Here is a 23,374-nt window from a genome sequence, read left to right as displayed (position 1 = left end):
AACAGATCTGAATATGGGCTCAGCCTGAGAGATTATGAACCCAATATCGGAATGTCAGTCTTGATCCTGGGTCCTGGGGCAACAGGAGTCTTGGAGATCCAATCCCAGGACTGATTTTCTAAGGGTGATTTCAATAAGTTCGAGAAAAGAAGGAAAATTCTTTGATTAGAGAATTCTATAAGCATTAAGTATGAGGAAAAGGGGTCAGAATGAGCAATATAGGAAAGAAACAGGGGAAGTGTCGAATCTAGGTAATCGTATCCATACTTGCTACAGTAATAACCTACTTTTACTCACAAAGGTAAGCAGCTGATCTAGCACATCTAGTTTTTGGCTAAAAATAATAATAGTTGAGCCGCTTATTTTGAAAGTGGCCTAACTCCATTTATCTTCAAATCGAGATATTGAAAGTTTTGCGTTTCGAACTACACGGCTCAGTAATTCAATTAATTCGGAAAACTTATGTGTAAAAAATGTATCGTATTTTCTCTGAATATAAGCAATCTGAAGTGCGTCACTGATAAATAACATGAAGTTATACATGTAAACAAGGTAACCGGCAGAAAATTGAAAAACGGAGTTAGGTCACTTTCAAAATAAACGGCTCAATTAATCCTCTATAATCATTGTTAACAAAGAAGAGATGACAAGTCCAATATAAGTCATCTTAGATTTATAAATTATCTCTGCATTCTTCATAAGGTGCTTGGTTAGTTCTTTTTTAAATATTTTTACGTTACTTATAACATGAAGGTTTCTGAACAGGGAGTTGTAGATCTTCATCCGTGCTACTTTGTATGAGTGATAGTTGTCTTCTGGGGTATATTTATGGATATGTTCTCCTTGAATTATGTTGGTTTCTGTATTGTTCAAATAGTTCCCTGTTGCTGAGAAGAAAAACTGAGCATCATAGTCCATAGATTGCTGTCAAAGTCAAAATACCCTCCCTCCTGAAAACACCCCTACTCGATTCCCGGTACTGTCATGAACGGGTTAGTCAGAGAATGTTGACCAACGTTCACTTATCTCCGGTTGGGATGTTCTTTTAACCCCTGGAAGAGCGGCTTTCCAGAGGTCTCGGAGAATTAATAATTATATAAATTCACAAAGATGTTATGTGTGAGTCCGGCCCGTCGCTTCAATGGACAGGTCTTTTTAGTTGACTTTCTTTCTCTAGGGACAGGATTAGTTTACTGGATCAATAAAAGTCGATTTAAATTTTAAGACTAAATATAATAAAGAAAAATGAAAATATTAGAAATTACAATATCCCCGAAATTTCTATGTTGACTCAACGGCCAAAACTTTAAAAAAAAAACAAAAAAATGTCTCAAATAATCTGTTATTCAACCAAAAGAAACAAAATACCAACTTTGAACTTGGGAGAATCGGGACTACTCAAATAAACTTTTTTTTCATCGAAAAAACATTCAAACATCAACAATTGAAATAAAAACTAAATAGCCAAAAGACTTGCCCTTATCCCGCGATGCTAGGTGAGTATTTTAGGCCCTGCCTAAACCTAGTTTTAATTTCTTTAAACTGTTCACTCGAAAGTGTAATTCCTTTTATAATAACTTACCTCCCGATCCGCGAACTCCGATCTAACCTAATTTATTCCAAAACAAATTCTAAACTTTATCCAAAAAATAATAATCCCTATTTTTCTATTTCTGACCTAATTCTTCCTTTCTCAGAGCCAAAACAATCCCTTTTCCTGAATACTTAAAATCCCGAAAACTCACACATATACCAATTTACCATCTATTTAACTTATCCTTAACTTAAATATTACTCTGTTATTGAAAAGAAATTGTCCGGTTTCGTGACCGACGTTCGAATTCTCAACCCTTCTCAATAAAAGACCCTAAGCGATACTGACCAAAAACTTAAGCCTCATCATTCCTTCTTCATTTTTCGTTAACAGACCCCACCAGCTCAAGCAAATTTTTCTGCTGTCTCAGCTAGAACCATACTTCGAATATGCCTACAGCCTAACGGATTTTCTGCTGTGTCATATGTGATCAAAACGCATTTACTGAACTTAGATAAGCTAATATTTAGTTTATTCTTTCTTATCCGTGGAAGATATATCGATTTCACCAACGTGGTGTCGAGACGTCTGGAGACGGTAATTAAGAAAAGCAATAATTGAAAAATAAAACATCCGGCTTCTAAACTAAGATCGGTTTACACAAGTCGCGATCGCTCTTTTGAATTTAACGTATATTCCCTCTGCATAATAATTCCAATAGTTCCAATAATTTCCAAATATCCGATTTACTACAGTACTTTATACTGTAAATTGCTCTCAGAGTTCGATTGTACGTTGGAAATATTCTGTTTTGCAGTGTGCTGTTTCCCCATAATAAAATTCCATAAGAGATGAGCGACTGGAAATTGGCAGAGTACAATATCTCCATTACATTTTTTCGAACATGGTGCCTCATAAAGTTAAAAGTATAGATGACTGAATTGAGTTTTTTTTTTTTCAAATTTTCAATGTGTGATTTCCACTTCATGTTATTGTGTTACCAGATTCCCAAGAATTTAACTCTTCCTGTGGGTACTATCTATATGTTACCTAGTGATATATGTTCGGTTATTATGTATTTTGTTCTTTCGGTGTGGAAGATGGTACATTCTGTTTTATCAGCCTTCAACTTAAGTCTCTTGTTCGGGCACTGTTTTTCTACTCTGCTGAAGATGTTATTTGCATTGTGTGTAACTGTACGTACGTCGTCCGCCGATGTCAGAACATTTGTGTCATCAGCATAAATCGTGATGTTGGTTTTACATGATTTGGGGATTTCTTCCGATATTTCTTGAATTTGTAATATATCAGGAAGGTCATTGATGTAAACAATGAAGAGAAGGGGTCCTAAGTATACTCCCCTGTATGACTCCCATCGTTAGTTCTTCATCTGTGGATATATATGTTTTCCTATTTGTTGTAATTATGACTCTTTGTGTTCGATTTTCTAAGTAACTTTCTATTAATTTTAGGGAGGATACAAAAACTTTGGAAGAAGCAAGTGCGTCACAAACAGGACTAAAGAAGAAACAGAACCAATATGGAAAAGTTACTCCGAAATCCTCTGTCGGAACTAGAATGTTCACAAGGTTGAGACCAAGAAATAGATCTGCCCAATAGTACAGGAAGCAGAAAATGGTATTAATTTCAATAAGTTTAACTCAGAAAATAAAATTACTTCAATGAATAAATTCCAATAGGAAATAACTAAAAATAAACTGTCAATATCAAATATCCTTACATGTGTTTGTAGTTTTACTATCTTTCAAAATGAACCGCTATATAAGGGATTATGACTGCTCAGCATATGATACTATCATAGTAGATATTAATGACTTAAAAAACTATAAATTAAAATTGAATAATAATTTCAACATATTGCATGTAAATATACGTAGCTTAAATTTAAATTTTCCTGAATTGATCATATTTCTAGAGTATTTATCCTTGGATTATGGAATCATTGCACTCACTGAAACATTTCAAAACTAAAATTGTAATCTATTTCAGTTAAATGGATTTAACACGTTCGCGACGTTGTGACCCACCGGTGGGTCTCACTGGTTATTACTATTGGCCGTTCGTGACCCACCGGTGGGTGACCGGTGGGTCACACTGGTTATTACTATTGGCCGTTCGTGACCCACCGGTGGGTCACGCTGTGTTCAGTTTATTTAGCCAAATATATCTCTGCATTTTCTAGGTAGATCTTTGAAATTGTAGCTACGGCTGCAGGTGAAGTACATGAAGCTATGTGCAGTGTGGTTTTGGAATTGTGAAATTTGGATAAAAAATAAGGCCATAATGCCAAAAAATGTTTTATTTCTGGAACAACAGACGAAAGCATAATATATTTAACAAAAATAAAAGTAACATCATTCTTTCATAACATATAAAAATTATAAAAACATAATTATTTTTCTCAAAACTCAATAATTTTTTACGTGAAAATGAAAATAAACTGCATCTATTTGTGTAGTTCATTGAAACAAGAGATACAGAGAGTTGGTTTTTCATCACAATCAACACAATATGTAAGCACTTTTTTTGCTTTTACTCTCGCCTCTTTGGAACCCATCTCTTGTTGGATACGTTTGTAGCAAGCACTGCACCTTCTTCTGTTTTTTCTTGCACTCCCTTCATACTTCCCAATCTTATGTTGCGACTTCGACCGCTTTCTCTTTCTTGAGTGCTCCAAATTCTCATTCATGGGTCCATCGCCTCCACCTTGTATATCTGCACTAGTAGTTGCATCTCCTTGGTTCAGCAACCCATGAATAACGTTTTCTCTGAACCTAAGCATGTCCATTTTTTTTCCACCTTTGTTGTAATTGTTGTGTAAAACCCAAGCATTCACAATACATGTTCCGAGCATAATCTCAAATATAACTTTCTTATACCATTTTAGGCTTTTTCTCAGACAAGTGTAGTAAGAGGACATCTGGTCCGAAACATCAACACCTTTTTTTGCTTTGTTATAAGCAATAATTGCATGTGGTTTGACTATATCATCTCCATTTCGGTTTTTCCTACCCGTTGGTACTAGGCAAGCTGCATGAGCCGGAACAGAACTAATCATCAAAACAGGTCGTTTATCTACCCACTTCAATACACGAATTCCATCTTGATTCTGTTGGCCATAAACTTCTCCCCTCTTCAGTTTTTTCGTGCACACTGTTTTCGGATTTCCCTTTCGATTACTGCGTAGAGTTCCACACACATATGTGTGAGATTGCAGAAGATCGCGACACAGTTGCACACTGGTGTAAAAGTTATCAATATATAATATGCGTCCCTCATGTTTGAGGTCTTTCAGTAAGTCCATACAGATGTTATATGTGTGTCCCTTCCCATTTTGTGCTGTGACACCAGTTGAAATGTTTTTTCCGGCGTAGATTCGCAAGTCATAGGTGTACCCTTCTGTTGTACACACTTTATATATTTTCACACCATATTTATGTGATTTCGCAGGAAGGTACTGCCGGAATACTAACCTGCCTCTCCAAGGCACCATACTTTCATCTATCACGACCTCTTCGTTTGGTGTAAGTGTCTCTTGGAATTGGCGACAAATTAGCTCAACGACAGTTTTTATTTTAGAGAGCCTGTCGGCATTGGCTTCGGGATCAGTGTTATCTGTAAAATGTAAACACCTCAACATCATATCAAATCGGTTCCGTGTCATGGTTTTCTTGATCAGATCGTTTCCATACATTTCGTCGTTTGACCAATATAAGCGCATTTTTGGAAGTTCATTGATGCCCATAATTTATTTATTTATTTATTTTTATTTAATTACTACACCCATCTACAGCCTAAGCCAATTACAGAATGGGGAAAAATACAAAATTACAATAAACAATACAAAATAGTATATATGCAGATAGCTTCTTAAAGAAATTGCGACTCTAAAACAGCCCTTCTTATATCAAAATGAGTACAGCAAAAAATGTCTAAAATATTCTGAACATTGCAAAAATCTTGACACATTCTGAACAGAGGCGAAAATCGAAGTACGTTTGTACGCGGAAAAGGAAGGTAGAACGTGGTTACATTTCGAACAGGCAGCCTTGGAACGTGCCAATCCACTGAGGCTAGCAAGTAAGGGCAATCAATTTGAGAACTTATAATATTATGTAGGAAAAGAATTCTCAAGTAAACACGGCGCACTTCTAGGGAGTTCACATGAAATCTATTGAATAAATATTCCTGTGGTATGCCACGATTTGGATACATGCCATCAATTTTGAAACAAACGCACTTCAAAAATCGCCTCTGTATTTTCTCCAAACTATCAATGTGAACTTTATAACCAGGGCTCCACACTACACATCCATACTCTAGCTTTGACCTCACAAGCGCCGTAAAAAGGAGGAAAAGGGTTCGAGATTCGAACAAGTATTTGGAGTTTCTGAGAACGAAACCGAGAGTCCTGAGTCCCTCCGAGACAACTGCACTCACATGTGGCACAAAAGTCAGCCCCTGATCAAATAAAACTCCCAGATCTCTACATTCAGTCACTCTGTTTAAAACGCTGCCTTCAATGTTGTACTGAAAATGAATTTTAGATTTTCCACGACCAAAGGATATCACATTGCACTTTTTGATATTTAATGAAAGCAAGTTTCTTCTACACCAATCAATCAGTTTATCAATGTCGCTCTGAAGATCCCAACAATCATGGATGGAACCAATTCTGCGAAACAACTTACAATCATCAACATACAAAAGAAACCGGCAGAGCAAAAATGAATTCAAATCATTCATAAATAACATAAACAGCAGAGGCCCCAAATTAGAACCCTGCGGAACTCCAGATGATGCTAAGAAATCAAATGACCTGAATCCGGAACACTGAACGAACAATTTTCTATTTGTAAGATAAGATTCTAGAAAAAGGACGAAATTCGTTGTTAAACCAAAAGAAGACAACTTTGTCAGAATAACTCCATGGTCTAGCCTGTCAAACGCCTTGGAAAAGTCCGTATATATAACATCCACTTGGGAGGACTCATCCAAAGCAGTGCACAGATACTGAGTCAAACAAGTCAAGTTCGTTACAGTGGACCGACCTCTAATAAAACCGTGCTGACTATCATTTATTCTGCATTTTACGTGTGCATAAATTATATCATATAATACACGTTCGAAAACCTTACTGAAATTGCTCAAAATGACAATGGGTCTATAGTTCTCCACGTCTTCCTTGCAGCCATTCTTGAAAACAGGGCACACTTTCCCCTCCTTCCAAATACCCGGAAAGCAGAGTCTAGAGAGTGATAGCTTCAAAAGCGTGGTCAAAGGCTTTACGAAAATGATGGCGCAGTCCCTCAATAAAAAGGATGGTATTTCATCAGGTCCAGCAGTCATGCTGCTCTTGCACTCTTTCAAACATTTTAACACATTATCTTCACTTATATCTGGAATAGGAAGAGTTTGCTCAAAACAGCCCTGGCCAACATGATTTTGTTGATGTCTAGAAGAGCTTACAAAAGCAGATTCGAAAAAAGTCGCAAAAGCATCAGCAACATCTTGAGGCGTCGATAAAACGGAACCATTAAATTTCATCGATCCCGGAACAGATGAACTTCCTTTAATTTTATTCAGATAAGCCCAAAATTTAGATGGATCCCTAGACAAATCATCCTCAGCCTCACGACAGAAACTGGCTCGAGCAACCGATATCTCATTCTTCAGATCTCTGCGAAGCCTCTCGAACTCCTCCAGGAATGAAATGCAACCTGTAGATTTATAGCTACGTCGACATCTATCTTTGGATTTTAACCTAAAAATAATTTCATTAGTGAACCAAGGTGGGTACAGGGACCTTTTACCCGCTGTTTTGGGAACACATGCTGTCAGTATGCAATTCAGGTTTTCATAGAATCCTACACAAGCCAAATTAATATCATCATATTCAGTCAAGAAATCCCAGTTAGTATTCAGCAGATAGTCATAGAGTAACGAGAGGTTAGCTCTTCTGAAATTGAATCTCTTGGAACCACCTTCCTTTATTTTATCTTTAGGCTGTCTTGATGTCAAAGTCAGAGAAAACTCCAGAGGAGGATGATGAGCATCTACAGGAACAAGAGAAGAATTAGACTTCACAACGAGGACCTGACGTCGACAACAAACAAGATCCAAAAGTTTTCCATTTATATTTACAATATCATTGAATTGACGCAAGTCCATATAGTTCAAAAGTCCCCTCAAAGCTTCAACCTTACCTACAACATGGGAAGAAGATAATTGACAATCCACATATTCAGGAATATTAAAATCTCCAAGAATAATGAGACTGCCATCATCCAGAAGCAAATATGGTAAGCTCGAGACAGCATCGAAGAGTTCTTCATATTGTTCAAGTCTGGAACTAGGGGGTATATAAATGGTGAAAATATATAAATTAGAACCTCGCTCTGTCACCTTCAAACCAAAAATATCAATGTTATGAAAGACTTCGGTTATGCAGCTGAGATCAAGATAGCTAACCTTTAAATCTGAACGCACCGCAATCAGAACTCCACCACCCCTCGTCGCGGTTGTGAGGCCAAAGCTACGGTCCTTTCTATACAAAATATACTGATCACTACAGATTTCCGAGCTTGAAACATCAGAAGAGAGCCAGGTCTCAGTTAAACATATAATATCGTAGTCACATTGAGAAATTCTATCATAAATAGTATGCAATTTCGACCTTAAACCCCTCACATTTTGATAGTAAAAATGCAGGTCCGCTGACTGAGATGCAAGAAAACCTCCAAAAAACCCATTGGGCATTGATTGTTATTTATTAGCAAACAAAGATGATTTTAAATTGTTGAATTTTTTTGAATATATAGGACATTTTCCGGCATCCCAGGCAGCATGCTCAAAATCATTCAATTTAGCATTAAAGCAATTAATACACTTTCGAACAGAACTCGTACAACTATTTAAACAATGGTCACCGGCACATCTTGGACAGGCCGTGTTATGAGAACATTTTGATTGACCATGATTGAAGCCACTACAATTGTAACAAATCATTAACTCTGTGGCATCATACACAGAACAAACATCAAAATTCACAAAAAGTTTTCCTTGCTTCATCACCATAGTATAAGTATCGGCATCCATCTCAATGATTGCTTGAAAAATCTCAGAATTTTTATTTGTGGCCCAAGTTTTTAATACTCTCAGATGAGAGCTATTAGAAATTATATTATTTTGACCTCTCAGAAACTTCACAATCTCATCAGCTGGATAATTTTCGTCTAGACCAACAATTTTTACTTTTGGAAGAAATTTCTTCACATCGGAAACTCGATAGTCAGGTGAAAGTTTCTCACGAACAATTTTCTTGATGTTGTCGGCACCCTCGGAGTCTTCACAGCTGATAAATAGACCACCATCCTTGACCTGCTTGACCTGTGAAACCTTCAAATTCAAATCTACTGGATCTATATTCTTCATAATGTCACGTTTTGTTCTGGAATTGGTTTGACTAGTGTCCCTAGGTTTAATAACAATCATTGATTTAGATTTGACTGCGTTTGAATAACTAGGTTCCGTAGATTGAGGTGTAAAACAAATTTTCGAAAAAGTTTCTTCAGCCTGATTGGAAATCTTAATTAAAAGGTCATTGAACATATCCTTGAATCCACCAAGCATTTGGTTCAGTTTTGAATCGAAAGATCCCTTGATGTATTCCTCGTATTTATTTCGGATTTTATAACAACCAGGGCAATACCAACAAAAACCAGGTGTTTTCAAACATTGTATGTTTTGGGACAGCGTGACGACTTGGTCGGTGCTGCGGTTTAATCAGGCCTCAATCTGATTAACCTCGGGACAACTAGAACAGGACATGCGCTAACTAGGCCTCTATCTGCCTACTCCTAGTTAGCAGGGAAAAAATAAAACAGTAAAATAAAATATACAAATAGATATATTATAATACACAAAATGCTACAGAAGGTAGGTAGGTGTTTATTTGACTGGAAATCTTCGGCTTGTATTCCGTTTAAGTTGTGTACTTCGAGGCTTAAACAGATTGTTGCGCCCTCTGTTGGGGGAAGTGTTAACCTGGTTGGCGGCGCCACCATGATGGTAACGCAGGAATCTGTAATCCCCACAGTACCCCCTTGCTAGTGATTAACGATATATTACATCCCCGCCTGGAAACGCTCGGGGAAATGAACTTGCCGACCTGATCTGGTCGTGTAAGGTCGTCGTACTGCTGGCGCTTGCGTTGCTGCCTCTGGTTCTGCTGGAGCAGGTGGGATGGGTTGTTGGGCCGGGGGTGAGTTCTCGCCTGGTACAAAGAGAAGAATTCCTTCGTCTTCATCGTCCTTGTTCGAATTTACAGCGTCCTCCGGTGAATTTTCGCTGACCGCGATGTAGGCTGGTTTCAGCCTGTCGATCGAGACCGGGACGTTGGTACCGTGAATTCGGAGGGTGTAGTGCTTTTCGGCTCGAGAAACCACCTCAAACGGTCCATCGTAGGGGTGCTGGAGCGGACGCCGAACGGCGTCGTGCCTTACGAAGACGTGGGATGCGGTGGCGAGATCTTTAAAGACGAAGATCTTCCGCTCACCGTGCCTGGTGCCACTGACTGGTCGGAGCGCCTGAAAGTGCTGGCGCAGGTCGCGAACGAAATCGTCGGAGTTATCCAGGTTCATCGTCGACGTCGAACCCAGGAACTCACCAGGAAGACGGAGTGGTTCTCCGTATATCATCTCAGCAGCGGTGGATTGGAGATCTTCTTTCCAAGCGGCGCGGATCCCCAGTAGTGCAGTGGGTAGTGTGTGGACCCATGTGTCAGAGTCCAAGCATTTAATGGAAGCTTTGAGCTGACGGTGGAGTCGCTCGACCATTCCGTTGGCGGCCGGGTGGTACGCCGTGGTTCTGAGGTGGTCCGTCCCTAGTAGCTTGTTCAAGCAGCGAAATAGGTAGGACTCGAATTGACGTCCTTGGTCTGTAGTTACCCGGAGCGGGACGCCAAACCTGGCAACCCAGTTAGTGTAAAATGCTCGGGCGACGGTTTCTGCTGTCTGGTCTTGGAGCGGTATCGCTTCTGGCCATCGAGAAAATCGATCGACGCAGGTGAGGCAATACCGATATCCTTTTGAAAATGGCATCACGATCAGGTCGATGTGCACATGTTCGAAACGGCTCGACGGCGGTGTAAAGTTACCTATCGGAGACGAAACATGTCGTGACACTTTTGACCGCTGGCACTGGATGCAGACTCGGGACCACGCTCGGCAATCTTTGGAGATGGAGGGCCAGACGTATCGTTGGCTCATCAGCTTTGTGGTGGCCTTGGCGCCTGGATGGGACAGGCCGTGGATGGCGTCAAAAGCTGGTTTCCGGAATGGAGCCGTCAGGAAGGGTCGTGCCTTAGTGGTGGATATATCGCAGAAGACGGCAGCGTTGGATCCTGGTATCGTGACTTGGCGTAGAAGTAAGCCAGAGTCTTGCTTCTGGCGGAACTCCTGGAGCTCTGGGTCACATTGCTGGGATGCTGCGAGGGCCTCGAAGTCGAGTGGTGCTGCGATCTCGTCCACCCTGGAAAGGGCATCTGCGACGACGTTTTCTTTTCCGGATATATGCCGGATATCTGTGGTGAACTGCCCGATGAAGTCCAGGTGGCGGTATCGGCGTGGGGAGCATTGATCGGACTTTTGACTGAAGGCGAAGGTCAACGGCTTATGGTCAGTTAAAATGAAGAAGTGGCGTCCTTCAACCATGTGTCGGAAGTACTTGACCGACTTGTAGATGGCCAGGAGTTCCCGATCGTAGGCGCTGTACTTGCACTCAGCGCCAGCCAGCTTCTTCGAAAAAAAACCGAGTGGTTCCCACTCGTTGCCAACCCGTTGATGCAGTGCAGCTCCAATGGTGTGGTCCGATGCATCACAAACCAATGAAACCTCGGCGCCAAGTTCGGGGTGTGCCAGAAGTGTCGCTTTTGCAAGTTCTTCCTTGCATGCGGCGAATGCGGCATCAGCGTAGTTGTTCCAATTCACTGGTGCCTTCTTTTTGATGTTTCCTTGGAGCAGGTCATTGAGTGGTGCCTGGGTCTTAGCAGTTCCGGGCATGAAACGCCTGTAGAAGTTCAACATGCCAAGGAATTGTCGTAGATCTTTTGCTGTTGTTGGCCTGGGATATTCGCGGATGGCAGCGACTTTCTCGGGGAGTGGTTTTGTTCCATCACCAGATACTAGGTACCCCAAGAACTTTACTTCCTTAGCGCCAAAGTAACATTTCGCTGAATTGACGACAATTCCGTACCGCTGGAGACGTTCGAATAGAATGCGTAGGTGTTCATGATGCTCTTCCTCGGACGAGGAGGCCACCAGTAGGTCGTCAATATAGGCATATACGAAGTCGAGTCCCCGGAGAACCTCGTCGATGAACCGCTGGAATGTCTGAGCGGCGTTTCGTAGTCCAAAGCTCATTGCCGGGAATTCGAATAATCCGAACGGAGTGGTGATGGCCGTCTTCTCCACGTCTTCAGGGGCCACCGGGATGTGATGGTACGCTCGTACCAGGTCAATGGTGGAGAAAATTGACTTTCCACGGAGCATTTGGGCGAAGTCCTGGATGTGGCGCACTGGATACCGGTCTGGTAAAGTGCGCGCGTTTAGTCCCCGGTAGTCTCCACAAGGGCGCCATTCGTCTCCCTTCTTTGGCACCATGTGGAGTGGCGAAGCCCAACTGCTCTTCGATGGGCGACAAATCCCCAATTGAAGCATGGATTCGAATTCCTTCCTAGCGGCGAGGTAACGGTCCGCGGCTAGGCGACGTGGCTTCTGGAAGACGGGTTGTCCTTGTGTGGTGTGGATGTGATGCACTGTACGGTGTTTCACATCCGCTGCTTTGCAAGCGCCATCGGGGCGCGTCAGCTCCGGGAACTGCTGGAGCAACGCGTGATATCGCGTATCGCCTGCGGATGTTCGGATTCCGGCGATAGTCGCGCACTTGGAGTCCCGTCCCGTGACACTGAGACTCGTGGATCGGTCAAGTAAGAGTCCGTTGCGCAGATCCACGAGGAGGTCGTAATGGGTTAAAAAGTCCACCCCGATGATGGCCTTGGACACGTCCGCTATGACGAAATTCCACGCGAAATCACGGCGGAGACCGAGGTTAAGGGTCAGTGGAATTGAGCCATACGTATCGATCGCACTACCGTTAGCCGCGGTTAGCTCGTAACCGGTTTTTACCCGTCGGCCTTTCACTAGACGTCGCGGAAACACGCACAAGTCTGCGCCGGTGTCGATCAAAAAGTTTTCTCCACTGTTTCGGTCCCTCAAAAACAAGCGGCGTGTGTTGGGGCAGCCGTCGCCTGCCACGTTCAGCGACTGCCTTTGCCGTTTCCCTGTAGTACGCGATGTAGGACCATCGTGGTTCCGCGAGTGACCGCGCACTTCCGCACGAAGATCGTTTAACTCGCGACTTTGTTCGTCGAGGCGTACCGACAACCTCTCCAACACTTCACAAAGCTGTGATTTGCTTTGTGACACCCGAGGTGATACCGCAGATACTTGCTGCGGCGCGACAGTACCTAGCGCTTCCATTACGCAATCTGCGGTCTTGGCCAGGTCGTCCAGGGTGACATTGGGTTGGCCAGCCTGCGCGGCGATGCTGGCGCGAGCGAGGGGGTTGATCCGCTCCATCCACAAGGCGCGGACGATCTCGTCTGCGGCGTTGTCCCCAGCGAGCTGTTGGAGGTATCGCAGGAACTGGGAAGGCTTCCTGTCTCCAATTTCGACTTTCTCCAGAAGTTGTCGCGTCTTTTGGGCCTGTGATTTCCCCAGGCGTTGGAGAAGCTGCTCCTTCAGCGTCTCGTACGGCTTTTGGCTGGGAGGGTTGATGATCAGGTCGCGGACCTCTTTCGCGTACCTTCCGTCGAGAGATTTTACCACCTGACGGAATTTAGCCAAGCTGGCTGTTAGCCCGACATCTTCAAGTGACCACTCGACCTGCTGAAACCATACTTCTGGGTCCTCTGGGGTGAACGCCGGGATTTGGAGGCGTGCGAGTATTCCGGGAGTGGGTGCTGCGGCGGATGGGTTCGGCATCTTGGCGTCTGGCGTCCTGGCGTCTGTCGATCTGGAGTTAGTCGACCAAATCGTCCCTGTCACTCATAGTTGACGTTGATCACATCGGGGTCACCAGTTTTGGGACAGCGTGACGACTTGGTCGGTGCTGCGGTTTAATCAGGCCTCAATCTGATTAACCTCGGGACAACTAGAACAGGACATGCGCTAACTAGGCCTCTATCTGCCTACTCCTAGTTAGCAGGGAAAAAATAAAACAGTAAAATAAAATATACAAATAGATATATTATAATACACAAAATGCTACAGAAGGTAGGTAGGTGTTTATTTGACTGGAAATCTTCGGCTTGTATTCCGTTTAAGTTGTGTACTTCGAGGCTTAAACAGATTGTTGCGCCCTCTGTTGGGGGAAGTGTTAACCTGGTTGGCGGCGCCACCATGATGGTAACGCAGGAATCTGTAATCCCCACAGTAGGCTTAAACAGATTGTTGCGCCCTCTGTTGGGGGAAGTGTTAACCTGGTTGGCGGCGCCACCATGATGGTAACGCAGGAATCTGTAATCCCCACATATGTTATCAGAGGGAATTCCCACACATTTGACCTGATAAATTTTACCGCACATGCCAGAGCATGTGATGCCCGGCGATTTTCGACGATCGAAAATTTCATCACAATGTCCACAAATAGACATTTCTATCAATTATTTCTCAGTGAAAACTTTGGAATGGAATAAACAAATATCGTACCTTAAAGTCCACTAATATAACTGTACAAGTCTTACAGCATACGATGAAGGCACTAACCCGAAAACTCAATTAAACTATAGGAGATCTCCAAAACACGTCCTTCGCTTATGAATTATGAATATCTTTTATATCAGTAGAACAGCCAAGAATCTTTGCATCTCTTCTCTGTTTGTGTCTACCCATTTGTGCAATAATGATCGAGGTCGAAGTGGTTTGGACTTCAGTTGCGATGCATATCTGTTAGTTTCCGAAACAATAAGATCAATAATTTCATTTGTTATAAACTGTTGATATATATCAAATGGTTTATTCAAATCCAAGCTATCTTTTTTCAAACCACTTTGCCTAGTGAATTGGAAAGTGACTGGCAGTTCCGTACAAGGTCCCCACCTGTCCAAATCGTCTGTTTCCGCAACGTTGCCATTATCATTTTTGTCGTCATCACTTGATACTTCACTTTCTGACAACACGTTGGGAGTTTCAACCTCGTCATCTGAAGGTCTGTATGAATCTTCAGAACTCTCAAATGGTTCAGATTCTGAAGACGATATAATATATGCCCTGCTTCTTTGATTTGAACCTGCTGCTTGTGGAAGTAAGGGAGAATTTCGGGTGCAGGGTGATTCCTGCGATGATGGGTCTGGATCAGCAGACGATGTTGCCTGTTGAGAATCTTCCTCGTTCAAAGATTTCACTGCTAATGAAACTATTTTTCGAGCTCTTGAACTCATTTTTCAATGATCTGAAACAAAAAAAGTCCAACATATGTTAGCGTGCTCAAATGACCGCTGGTTCACACAGAGCTAATATAAGCCCTGTGTGACCCACCGGTGGGACACGACGACTATGAGAGACAATTATAACTTGGGAACGTCGTGACCCACCGGTGGGACACGACGGAAAATGGTCAAGAATTTGAACGTCCACACGGGTATCTTTGTGAATCACTCGATGTCGCGAACGTGTTAATTGTATTTATAATGAAGGTTGTTACAATAGGAACGACGGAGTGGTCGTCTATACGTTAAAGAGAACCTTACATTCGATTATAAAATTGTTGAAATCGGGAAAACAAAAGCGATAGACATTTCAATAAAGGGAGCATTCAATAAAGATATGAAGGTAACAGCCATATATAAATCTCCACATCAGTGTACCAAACTGTTCAATCAAAGCTCATACAACTATCTGTAAACAAAATCATGTCAGAGGCACGTAATAGTAGGTGACATTAATATTAATATTCTAACCAATGAAGATTTTGCTGAGGAATACAAAAATATTATGAACAGCTTTGGATTTGTATCCTTCATAAACAAATGCACTAGACAAGCAAGCGGCTCTTGTCTCGATCATTTTTATGCTAAGGGTTGGAATTAGAAGAGTTCTCCAGACTGTGTGATTGGCTATTTAATAACTGACCAAAGCGCGATTATGCTATCTTGCGGTAAAGCTGTGCAACCCAAACAATTAGACACGGAACAAAGAAAATATTTACATGAATTATGAGCAACTTAAACAAGACTTACTGAATGAATCCTGGCAAGGAATGTATACGAAAACAGGCGTGGATTCAGTTACTGAAACATTTATTACCATTCTTACAAACTATATAAAAAAATACCATTTATGTGAAAATCGAAAACATAAATTTCAAACGTAATTCCTGGATAACACTATTATGGATTAACATTATTAAAATTAATAAATGAAAAAATAATATGTACAAGGAACTCAAAAAAATCCTATTTTCAGAAATATATATCAAGAAATTAATCTGAACCGAAGGCTTTATGGGATTATGCCCATAGAGTATGTAATGATATCAAACTTGCAACAAGGATTGATATGATAAAAATAACTGAGGGTAGGTACTTCGGAAAATCTAAAAGACATTGCTGAAGCATAATGAGCACTATAGCACTGTAGGAGAACGATATGCCAAAAATATTCCAAATATTGAAAATAATGAAGAAACGGATAAATTTCAGAATGAAACTTGTTTATTAGTCCTACAGATCCGAAGGAAGGCGAAAATATCATTGAAAGTTTAAAAAATGGAAAGTCGCCAGGAATCGACGTCATACGTGCAGAGGCACTGAAACAGATAATGAAAGAAATCTCCGAACCCCTTTCCCATGTTATCAATTGTTGTTTTGAAAATGGTATTTTTCCAGAGATATTGAAGATAGGCCTCATAATACCTCTTTATGAAGGTGGAAACAAGACCGAAATATGTAACTATAGGCCGATTTCATTGATTTCAAATGTGTCTAAAATAATAGAAAAAATTTTGAAAAAAAGAATGTTAAAGTTTCTGGAGCGCAAAGGCATATTAGAGAAGAGCCAATATGGATTTAGACAAGGTAGTTCCACGGAAGATGCTATAGGAGATTTAATTGGAAAAATATAAGAATGCTTGGATGAACAAATTCCAAGCTTGTGCATATTCGTGTATCTCGCCAAAGCCTTTGACACTGTCTGTCATAAGAGGCTTCTAAATAAACTGTGGAACTATGGTTTCCGCGGCATAAGTCTTGATCTACTAAAGAGCTACTTAATAAATCGCCAACAGATTGTTGATATAGGTAGAGATAGGAACTCTTCGAGGATAGTAACTTACGGCGTTCCTCAGGGAACGGTCCGCTTCAGTTTTTAGGGTACATTAATAGTTTGTCCAGATGAACAAGTGAGGGCGGTATAGTTAGCTTTGCAGATGACACCGCCATACACTACAGAGCGGATACATGGGAAGATCTAAAACATAAAGCAGAGAAGGATTTCAGACATTTACAGAATTCATTCCAATCGAACAATCTTACCTTGAACCTTGACAAGACTAAATACATGCCCTTTTCGTCATATTCCTTTGGTCCAATAGGGCATCTTGAAATAAGTCCAGAAATTAAAATTCCAGAGACTAAATCCATTAAGTATCTCGGGATAATAATTGAATGAACTTGAAATGGGACCAACATATGTCAACATGTACAGGGTCATGTAGTTAAAAGACTTAGAGGTCTTCTGAATAAAATTAGAATTATGAAAAAATTTTTGAAAATATGGGGGGTAATTACCCCCCCCCCATGAATATCGAAACCCTGAAAAAAAGTTACCCAACGTGGTGCACATAAAACATTTCATGCAATAATTTCAAATTGGTAATTTCCCAAATATTGCAAATTTTTGGTTTTGAATAATGATACGTTAATCATGTGAGCAATTATATCTGTGATGGGTTCAATTGTTTCCTTTACTAAGTTCATTGGAATTTCATGGTATCCCCTCGAAGACTTATTTTTTATCGATCTAACTGTTTTTCTGATTTCTTCAGATGTGATTCATTTTTCCTTATTTTGGAGTTATTATCTCCTATCGGTAGATCTTTATTCAGGTTTGGAGTCATATTAACATAATATTTGTTGAAATTATCTGCCAGAGTTTGGGGATTGCCAGTAGGAAGAGTAAGGAGAGTTTCGTTGTTGGAGTTAGATTTCAAATTTTTTATGATTTTCCATGTTCTTTTTGTTTTGTTGTTGAATGATTTAATTTTTTTAGGGTAGTAATTTTTTTTAAATTCTTGATTGTGTTGTCATATATCTTCTTTAGTTTTTTATAAACTTCTGTTAATTCTGATTTTTTGGTAGCTGCAATGAATAGAAAATCCAATTTTAGTTTTAGACTTTTAATTTCTGGGTCTTTGTTATATGGAATCTCGTTTTTTGGTTTTATTCTTGTTGTTGTGTAAGGTGTATAGAGCGTTACAGTTAAAAAAGTTTTTTTCGCAACCAAAAAAACATGTGTATAATATCCCCAAATACGCCACACTCACATAAAGCGGATTCTCTGAGTCCTATCCCGTATAAGTGTGAAGGGGTGAGGCAGTGGCCTGACCTGAGTCGAAGAATGGTCGTGAAGAAACGGCGCGGACGATAAATTTTTGCAAACCAGGGTGTTCTATAAACTGAATAGATTTTAAGGAATGATGCATTTATTCGACCCTTATGGATACATATATTCAAAAATTAATCTCTCCACCTTTGTGCTTGATCAGATAGAAACCTTGGCCAAAGTTCTTGGGGTCCACCAAGAATATTTGGGGGATCACTTTGATATCTACCCTCATTAGCTAACAAATCAGCAATGCCATTCCAGAGAATATACGAATGACTGGGAATCCATAGACATAACCATCACTATATCTGCAATGAAGGCATCATAAAACAGTTGGTGGGTGAGCGATTTCGAATTTTTTGGCCTTGAGCGATTGTAAAACACTAAAGGCCAGAAATCAGAAGATTTCTTAAGAAAAAATCAGAAAGCGGGATGTCAAAGAAAGGGATATTTGGTGAAGTTTTAATGAGATGTTTCCGTGATGAGAGATCTGCAACTGCCTGAAAAAGAGGAGGGATGGTAGTTCTCATCCACAAGCAGACAAGATTTTGTTCACTGATTGCTTTGAGAACTGGATGGTTTTCAATTCTGTAAAGTTTTGAGACGTACTTGAAGGCCTACCATTAATCGTCGATCTGGGCATCCTCATAAAGTATATGCATTAGTAGGGGTTGATTTCAAGAGAGATAGTGCTGATCGAAGTAGAGCATATTGAGCTTTGTCCAGTCAATTTGGGTTTGCCTTCGAGCATCTGCCAAAAAAATCTGAGAAGAGACATCAGAGCATACAATACCTAAGTTATTGAAAACAAAATAGAAGAAAATCCAAATATAAGGGTCTCCAGTTGATAAATTCCTGTCAATATGGATTCCAAGAAATTTTGTACAATCAGCTGAAGTTATAACATTATTTAAAAAACTCAGTCTTAGAGGATCAGACGCAAGGCTATTCAGGCCGAAATGCAGACAAACGGTCTTTCTAATATTCACCATCAAGTTGTTAAAACGACACCGCCTGAAAAACTCTGCTATCAAGCTTTCACAAGCCTGCTGTAGCTCCTCACGACTCCGCGCCGAAACAACCACCGATGTGTCGTCAGCAAAAAGTATCAACAAAAAAAAAGCCAGATGATAGGACAAATCATATATGAACAACAAAAATAGCAAGGGTCCCAATACGGAACCCTGAGGAACACCCAGCTCTTCCTCTCTTCCTCGAAAAGCATTCTTCCAATCTTACTGACATGGTTCTATCATTTAGAACACTGCGCAACCAGTCCAAGAATATTCCTCTGAAACCCATATTGTTATACTTCTCAAGAATGAAACTGAAGCTGAGAGTGTCGAAGACACAAGAGAGGTCAAAGAAAATCCCTGCCACTCCCATCCAAGCATTAATAAATGGATTCCACGAAGCTAATTGCAGCCGATTGAGTAGAGCAACTGTTTCTGAAGCCATGCTGAGCTGAGTTCAATATTTTGAACTTGTTAAGATAAAATCTAACATTCTCGCAAAAACTATTTTTTCGAAAACTTTTGAATAAACGTTCAAAATTGATATTGGACGATAGTTAGTTATATCATGTAGATTTCCGTCCTTGAATATCGGTACAACAATAGATTTTTTGAGAATCTTCACTAACATCAATAGAGAAAACAACTGAATACAATGTACCCCTATATCTGGCATTTATAGATTTTCATACATGAGGTGTTCGATTCTATGAGACTTGGGCATTCACACAGGCAATGCATGATGCCAGAATAGATTCTCGTTATACAAACTTACTGCAGAAGTAAGTGTAAAAGAATATATATATATATATATATATATATATATATATATATATATATATACACTCGCGAGCAACCAAATCGACTCAAGCCCTAAGTCTGCGTACAAACTCTATTTTTACGAAAAGTATACAAGGTATTTATAAAGACGATATATCATTTGAAAGCTCAATATGCAAGCTTTCATTTAACACTAATATTGATAAAAGAAATTAATTCTAACGGATCCATTGTCGCATCAATAGGACTTTGAGTAAGTTCACTCACTACGCTACCCGCGCCTTGCGCTAACTGCCACCCCTATAAAATCTCCCGTAACCGGTATACCTTATCAGTCGCTTATCACAAGTTGACAGGTACACATCTCCGTAAATTGCAATCATTGTTTCCACGAAACCATGGACACCACACCTGCAGAAGCCGCTCAAGTTGTTGCCTTGTTGGAACAAGGACTTAGCCAGCGAGTAGTCGCTGCCCAGCTTCGCTTGAGCCAGTCTGCTGTATCCCGGGTATACAGACGATTTCGAGAGACCGGTGCCTTCAATCGAAGACCAAGAACCAGCCGCCACCGGTTTACTTCTGATAGAGACGACCGTTTCATTGTCTCTACCTCACTGCGAAATCGGCATCTGACTGGTGTTGATGTGCAACAACAACTCAGACGCGTTCGAGGCGTGGTTGTGAGCGAGTGGACAGTAAGAAGACATTTGAAGGCAGCCAACCTGACTCCAAAAAGGGCTGCGACGGGGCCCAAATTGACTGCAGCCCACCGACAAGCGCGTCTTCAGTTTGCCAGAGAACACATCAATTGGACCATTGCCCAATGGCAGTCGGTTCTGTTTACTCACGAGTGCAGAATGTGTCTGCATGGCAACGACAGGAGAGCCCGAGTCTACAGACTTCCAGGCGAGCGGTTTGCCCAATGCTGTTTCGCATTTGGCGGTGGTTCCTGTATGATGTGGGCCGGAATCTCTTTAGAGGGAAAGACGGCCCTTGTTTTCGTGCCTGGGGGAGGCCGAGGAGGCGGCCTAACAGCGGATCGGTACATCGCCGATATTCTCCTGGATCACGTTGTTCCCTACGAAGGATTTGTAGGCGAGGACTTCATCTTAAAGCACGACAATGCTCGTTGTCATACGGGCGCATTACTCAGCAGTTTTTAAATGAAGTCGGAATGCGCACAATGGACTGGCCTGCGCTCAGTCCAGACCTGAATCCGATCGAGCATTTATGGGACCAGCTGAAACGAAGAGTACGAGCCAGAGATCCGGCGCCCTCGACCTTAGGAGAATTCAAGACAGCTTTATTAGAAGAGTGGAACAACATTTCTCAAGAGGACGTCAAAAAGTTAATAAGATCAATGAAGAACCGACTTCGAGCTGTAATTAGGGCTAGGGGGGGGAACACTAAATATTAATTAATAAATTGTAATGTACTGTTTTCACAATTTTCTTTTATTTCTAAAATACCCAACCACAACAACCTCTCCCAAATTCCCTGTATTTCCTGCATTTATGTTCAGATATCATTAATTACAAAAATAATGAACGGATATTGATAATGACGATATCTCATTAAAGCTGAAGTTTCAAGCTTTCAAATGACATATTGTCTTTATAAATACCTTGTATACTTCTCGTAAAAACAGAGTATGTACGTAGAGTAAGGGCTTGAGTCGATTTGGTTGCTCGCGAGTGTATATATATATATATATATATATATATATATATATATATATAGGACACTCGATAAGAATCGGCAAAGAAAATCAAACAGCAGAGATAAAAAAAGAATCAGGCTAACTTGGATAGCTTTTGGAAGGATGAAATATATGTTCAAAAATAACGACATCCCAATAAAGCTTAAAAGGAAAGTTTTCGAAGCCAGCATATTACCGGTAGCGACATAATGCCTGGAAAGTATGGCAATAACTAAGACCGCAAACCAGCTGAGGGTGATGCAGAAGAAACGAACTATGCTCAATGTCAGTCTTAGAGACATGAAGAAATCCGACAAAATACCAGATGATGAGAGTTAATGTTTCTAGCCGCAACCTAGTATCCTTCAAGTTTATTAGTTTCGCGAGATCTTCTTAACTATAGTGCAGATGGCAGTGGTAGTTTCATTGTTGAGTTGGTTAATGTTCATTTTCTCAAGAGTGTTGGTTGGTCTCAGTTTCTTTTCTAGTTCTCTTTGATACCCAGTAGATCTCTGTTTCAGGTCTTCAGCTGAAGGAAGTTTGTCTTTGCTGTAACGTTATTCAATATAAATTTTGGCTTTCGTCAGTGCCGCGTTCGGGTGTTTCCGTCAAACAATCTGCTAGAAACGATCTGCTATAGATTCACAACTTCACACCGACGTTCTTTTTGATATAAATAGATAAAAAATCGAATTCGGTAACCTTATTGCATCATAACTACCAACTATCGGACTGCTTCAGATTTCTCACTCAATTCCTGAATTATCGTCAGCACACAAAAGTTATTAATTTTATTGAAGTTGAGTAAAATTTGTTTTGCACTGAGATCAGTCACTAATCACGGCAATTCAAAAAAGAGCAATTCGAATAATTTAATAATAATTAACAAACTTTATATCAAATAAAGAAGATACAATGTACAATGTCACATTATCCACCTGAATTGAAATAGTGTCACTGGGTTCAACACCCATTCATTATATTTGTTTCCATTTTTGATATCATATTTCTATTGTGTATGGTTCGATTTGAAGCAATAGTTTGTAGATTTGCCTTTTGAATAACTTAAGGTTTGATGAATCTTTTATGAAGTTTGGCATCTTATTATAATACTTTATACATCTATATTCAGGACCTCTATCTGTTAGTGTGAGCCGACGTTTTGGAAATTTCAATTCTACTGTTCTTGTGTTATATGTGGTGGGGGTTTTGGTTTCAAAGTTGTTCTTGTTCTTGAAGAGAAATATCAAACACTCCTGGATGTTTATGGCAGTTGCCGTAAGTAATCCATTTTTCAGGAATACTCCTCTGCATGTCTCTCTACTCGTCATTCTCATAATCGTGCGAATTGCTCGCTTTTGCATCTTAAATACTTGTTCCATATTACTTGCTCCTCCATAAAACATGATGCCATATCTTAGCTTGGATTCAAAAGTTGCTTGATAAATAATTTTCATTGATGCACTGTCTAGGTAATTTTTCAGGATACCTAAAGAACAGCATATCGATCCCAGTTTGATGGACAGCTTTGATATATGTTCCCTCCAGTTCAGGTTTTCATCAATTGTGAGTCCCAAAAAGCAGCCCGAGTTCTGAAGGGAGATTTTGCCATCATTTAGATGGATGTGAGACGGAGTTTCAATGCACAACTTATTAATTTCAA

General features: G+C 40.6%; 1 protein-coding gene across 1 annotated transcript; it reads right to left on the bottom strand.

The window, feature by feature from the left end:
- Positions 1-3,668: 3,668 nt before the first annotated feature.
- LOC123676232 (piggyBac transposable element-derived protein 4-like) lies at positions 3,669-16,649 on the bottom strand. Its single transcript, XM_045612012.1, has 2 exons — positions 14,457-16,649; positions 3,669-5,303 (listed from the first exon to the last, which is right to left on the bottom strand). The coding sequence occupies exons 1-2, from the start codon at positions 15,054-15,056 to the stop codon at positions 4,002-4,004; spliced, it is 1,902 nt and encodes a 633-aa protein (XP_045467968.1). The 5' UTR covers positions 15,057-16,649; the 3' UTR covers positions 3,669-4,001.
- Between the last annotated feature and the right edge of the window lie 6,725 nt (positions 16,650-23,374).

This window comes from Harmonia axyridis, chromosome 3 (assembly GCF_914767665.1).
Source record: "Harmonia axyridis chromosome 3, icHarAxyr1.1, whole genome shotgun sequence".
In the NCBI taxonomy this organism is placed as follows: domain Eukaryota; kingdom Metazoa; phylum Arthropoda; class Insecta; order Coleoptera; family Coccinellidae; genus Harmonia; species Harmonia axyridis.
This window is presented reverse-complemented; position numbering and strand designations above follow the sequence as displayed.

Coding starts and splice junctions, on each gene's coding strand:
- LOC123676232 (XM_045612012.1), bottom strand. CDS start 15,056: ATGAGTTCAAGAGCTCGAAAAATAGTTTCATTAGCAGTGAAATCTTTG. Junction 5,304..14,456: donor GATTCTTGGCTGTTCTACTG/ATATAAAAGATA, acceptor ATAAATAAATAA/ATTATGGGCATCAATGAACT.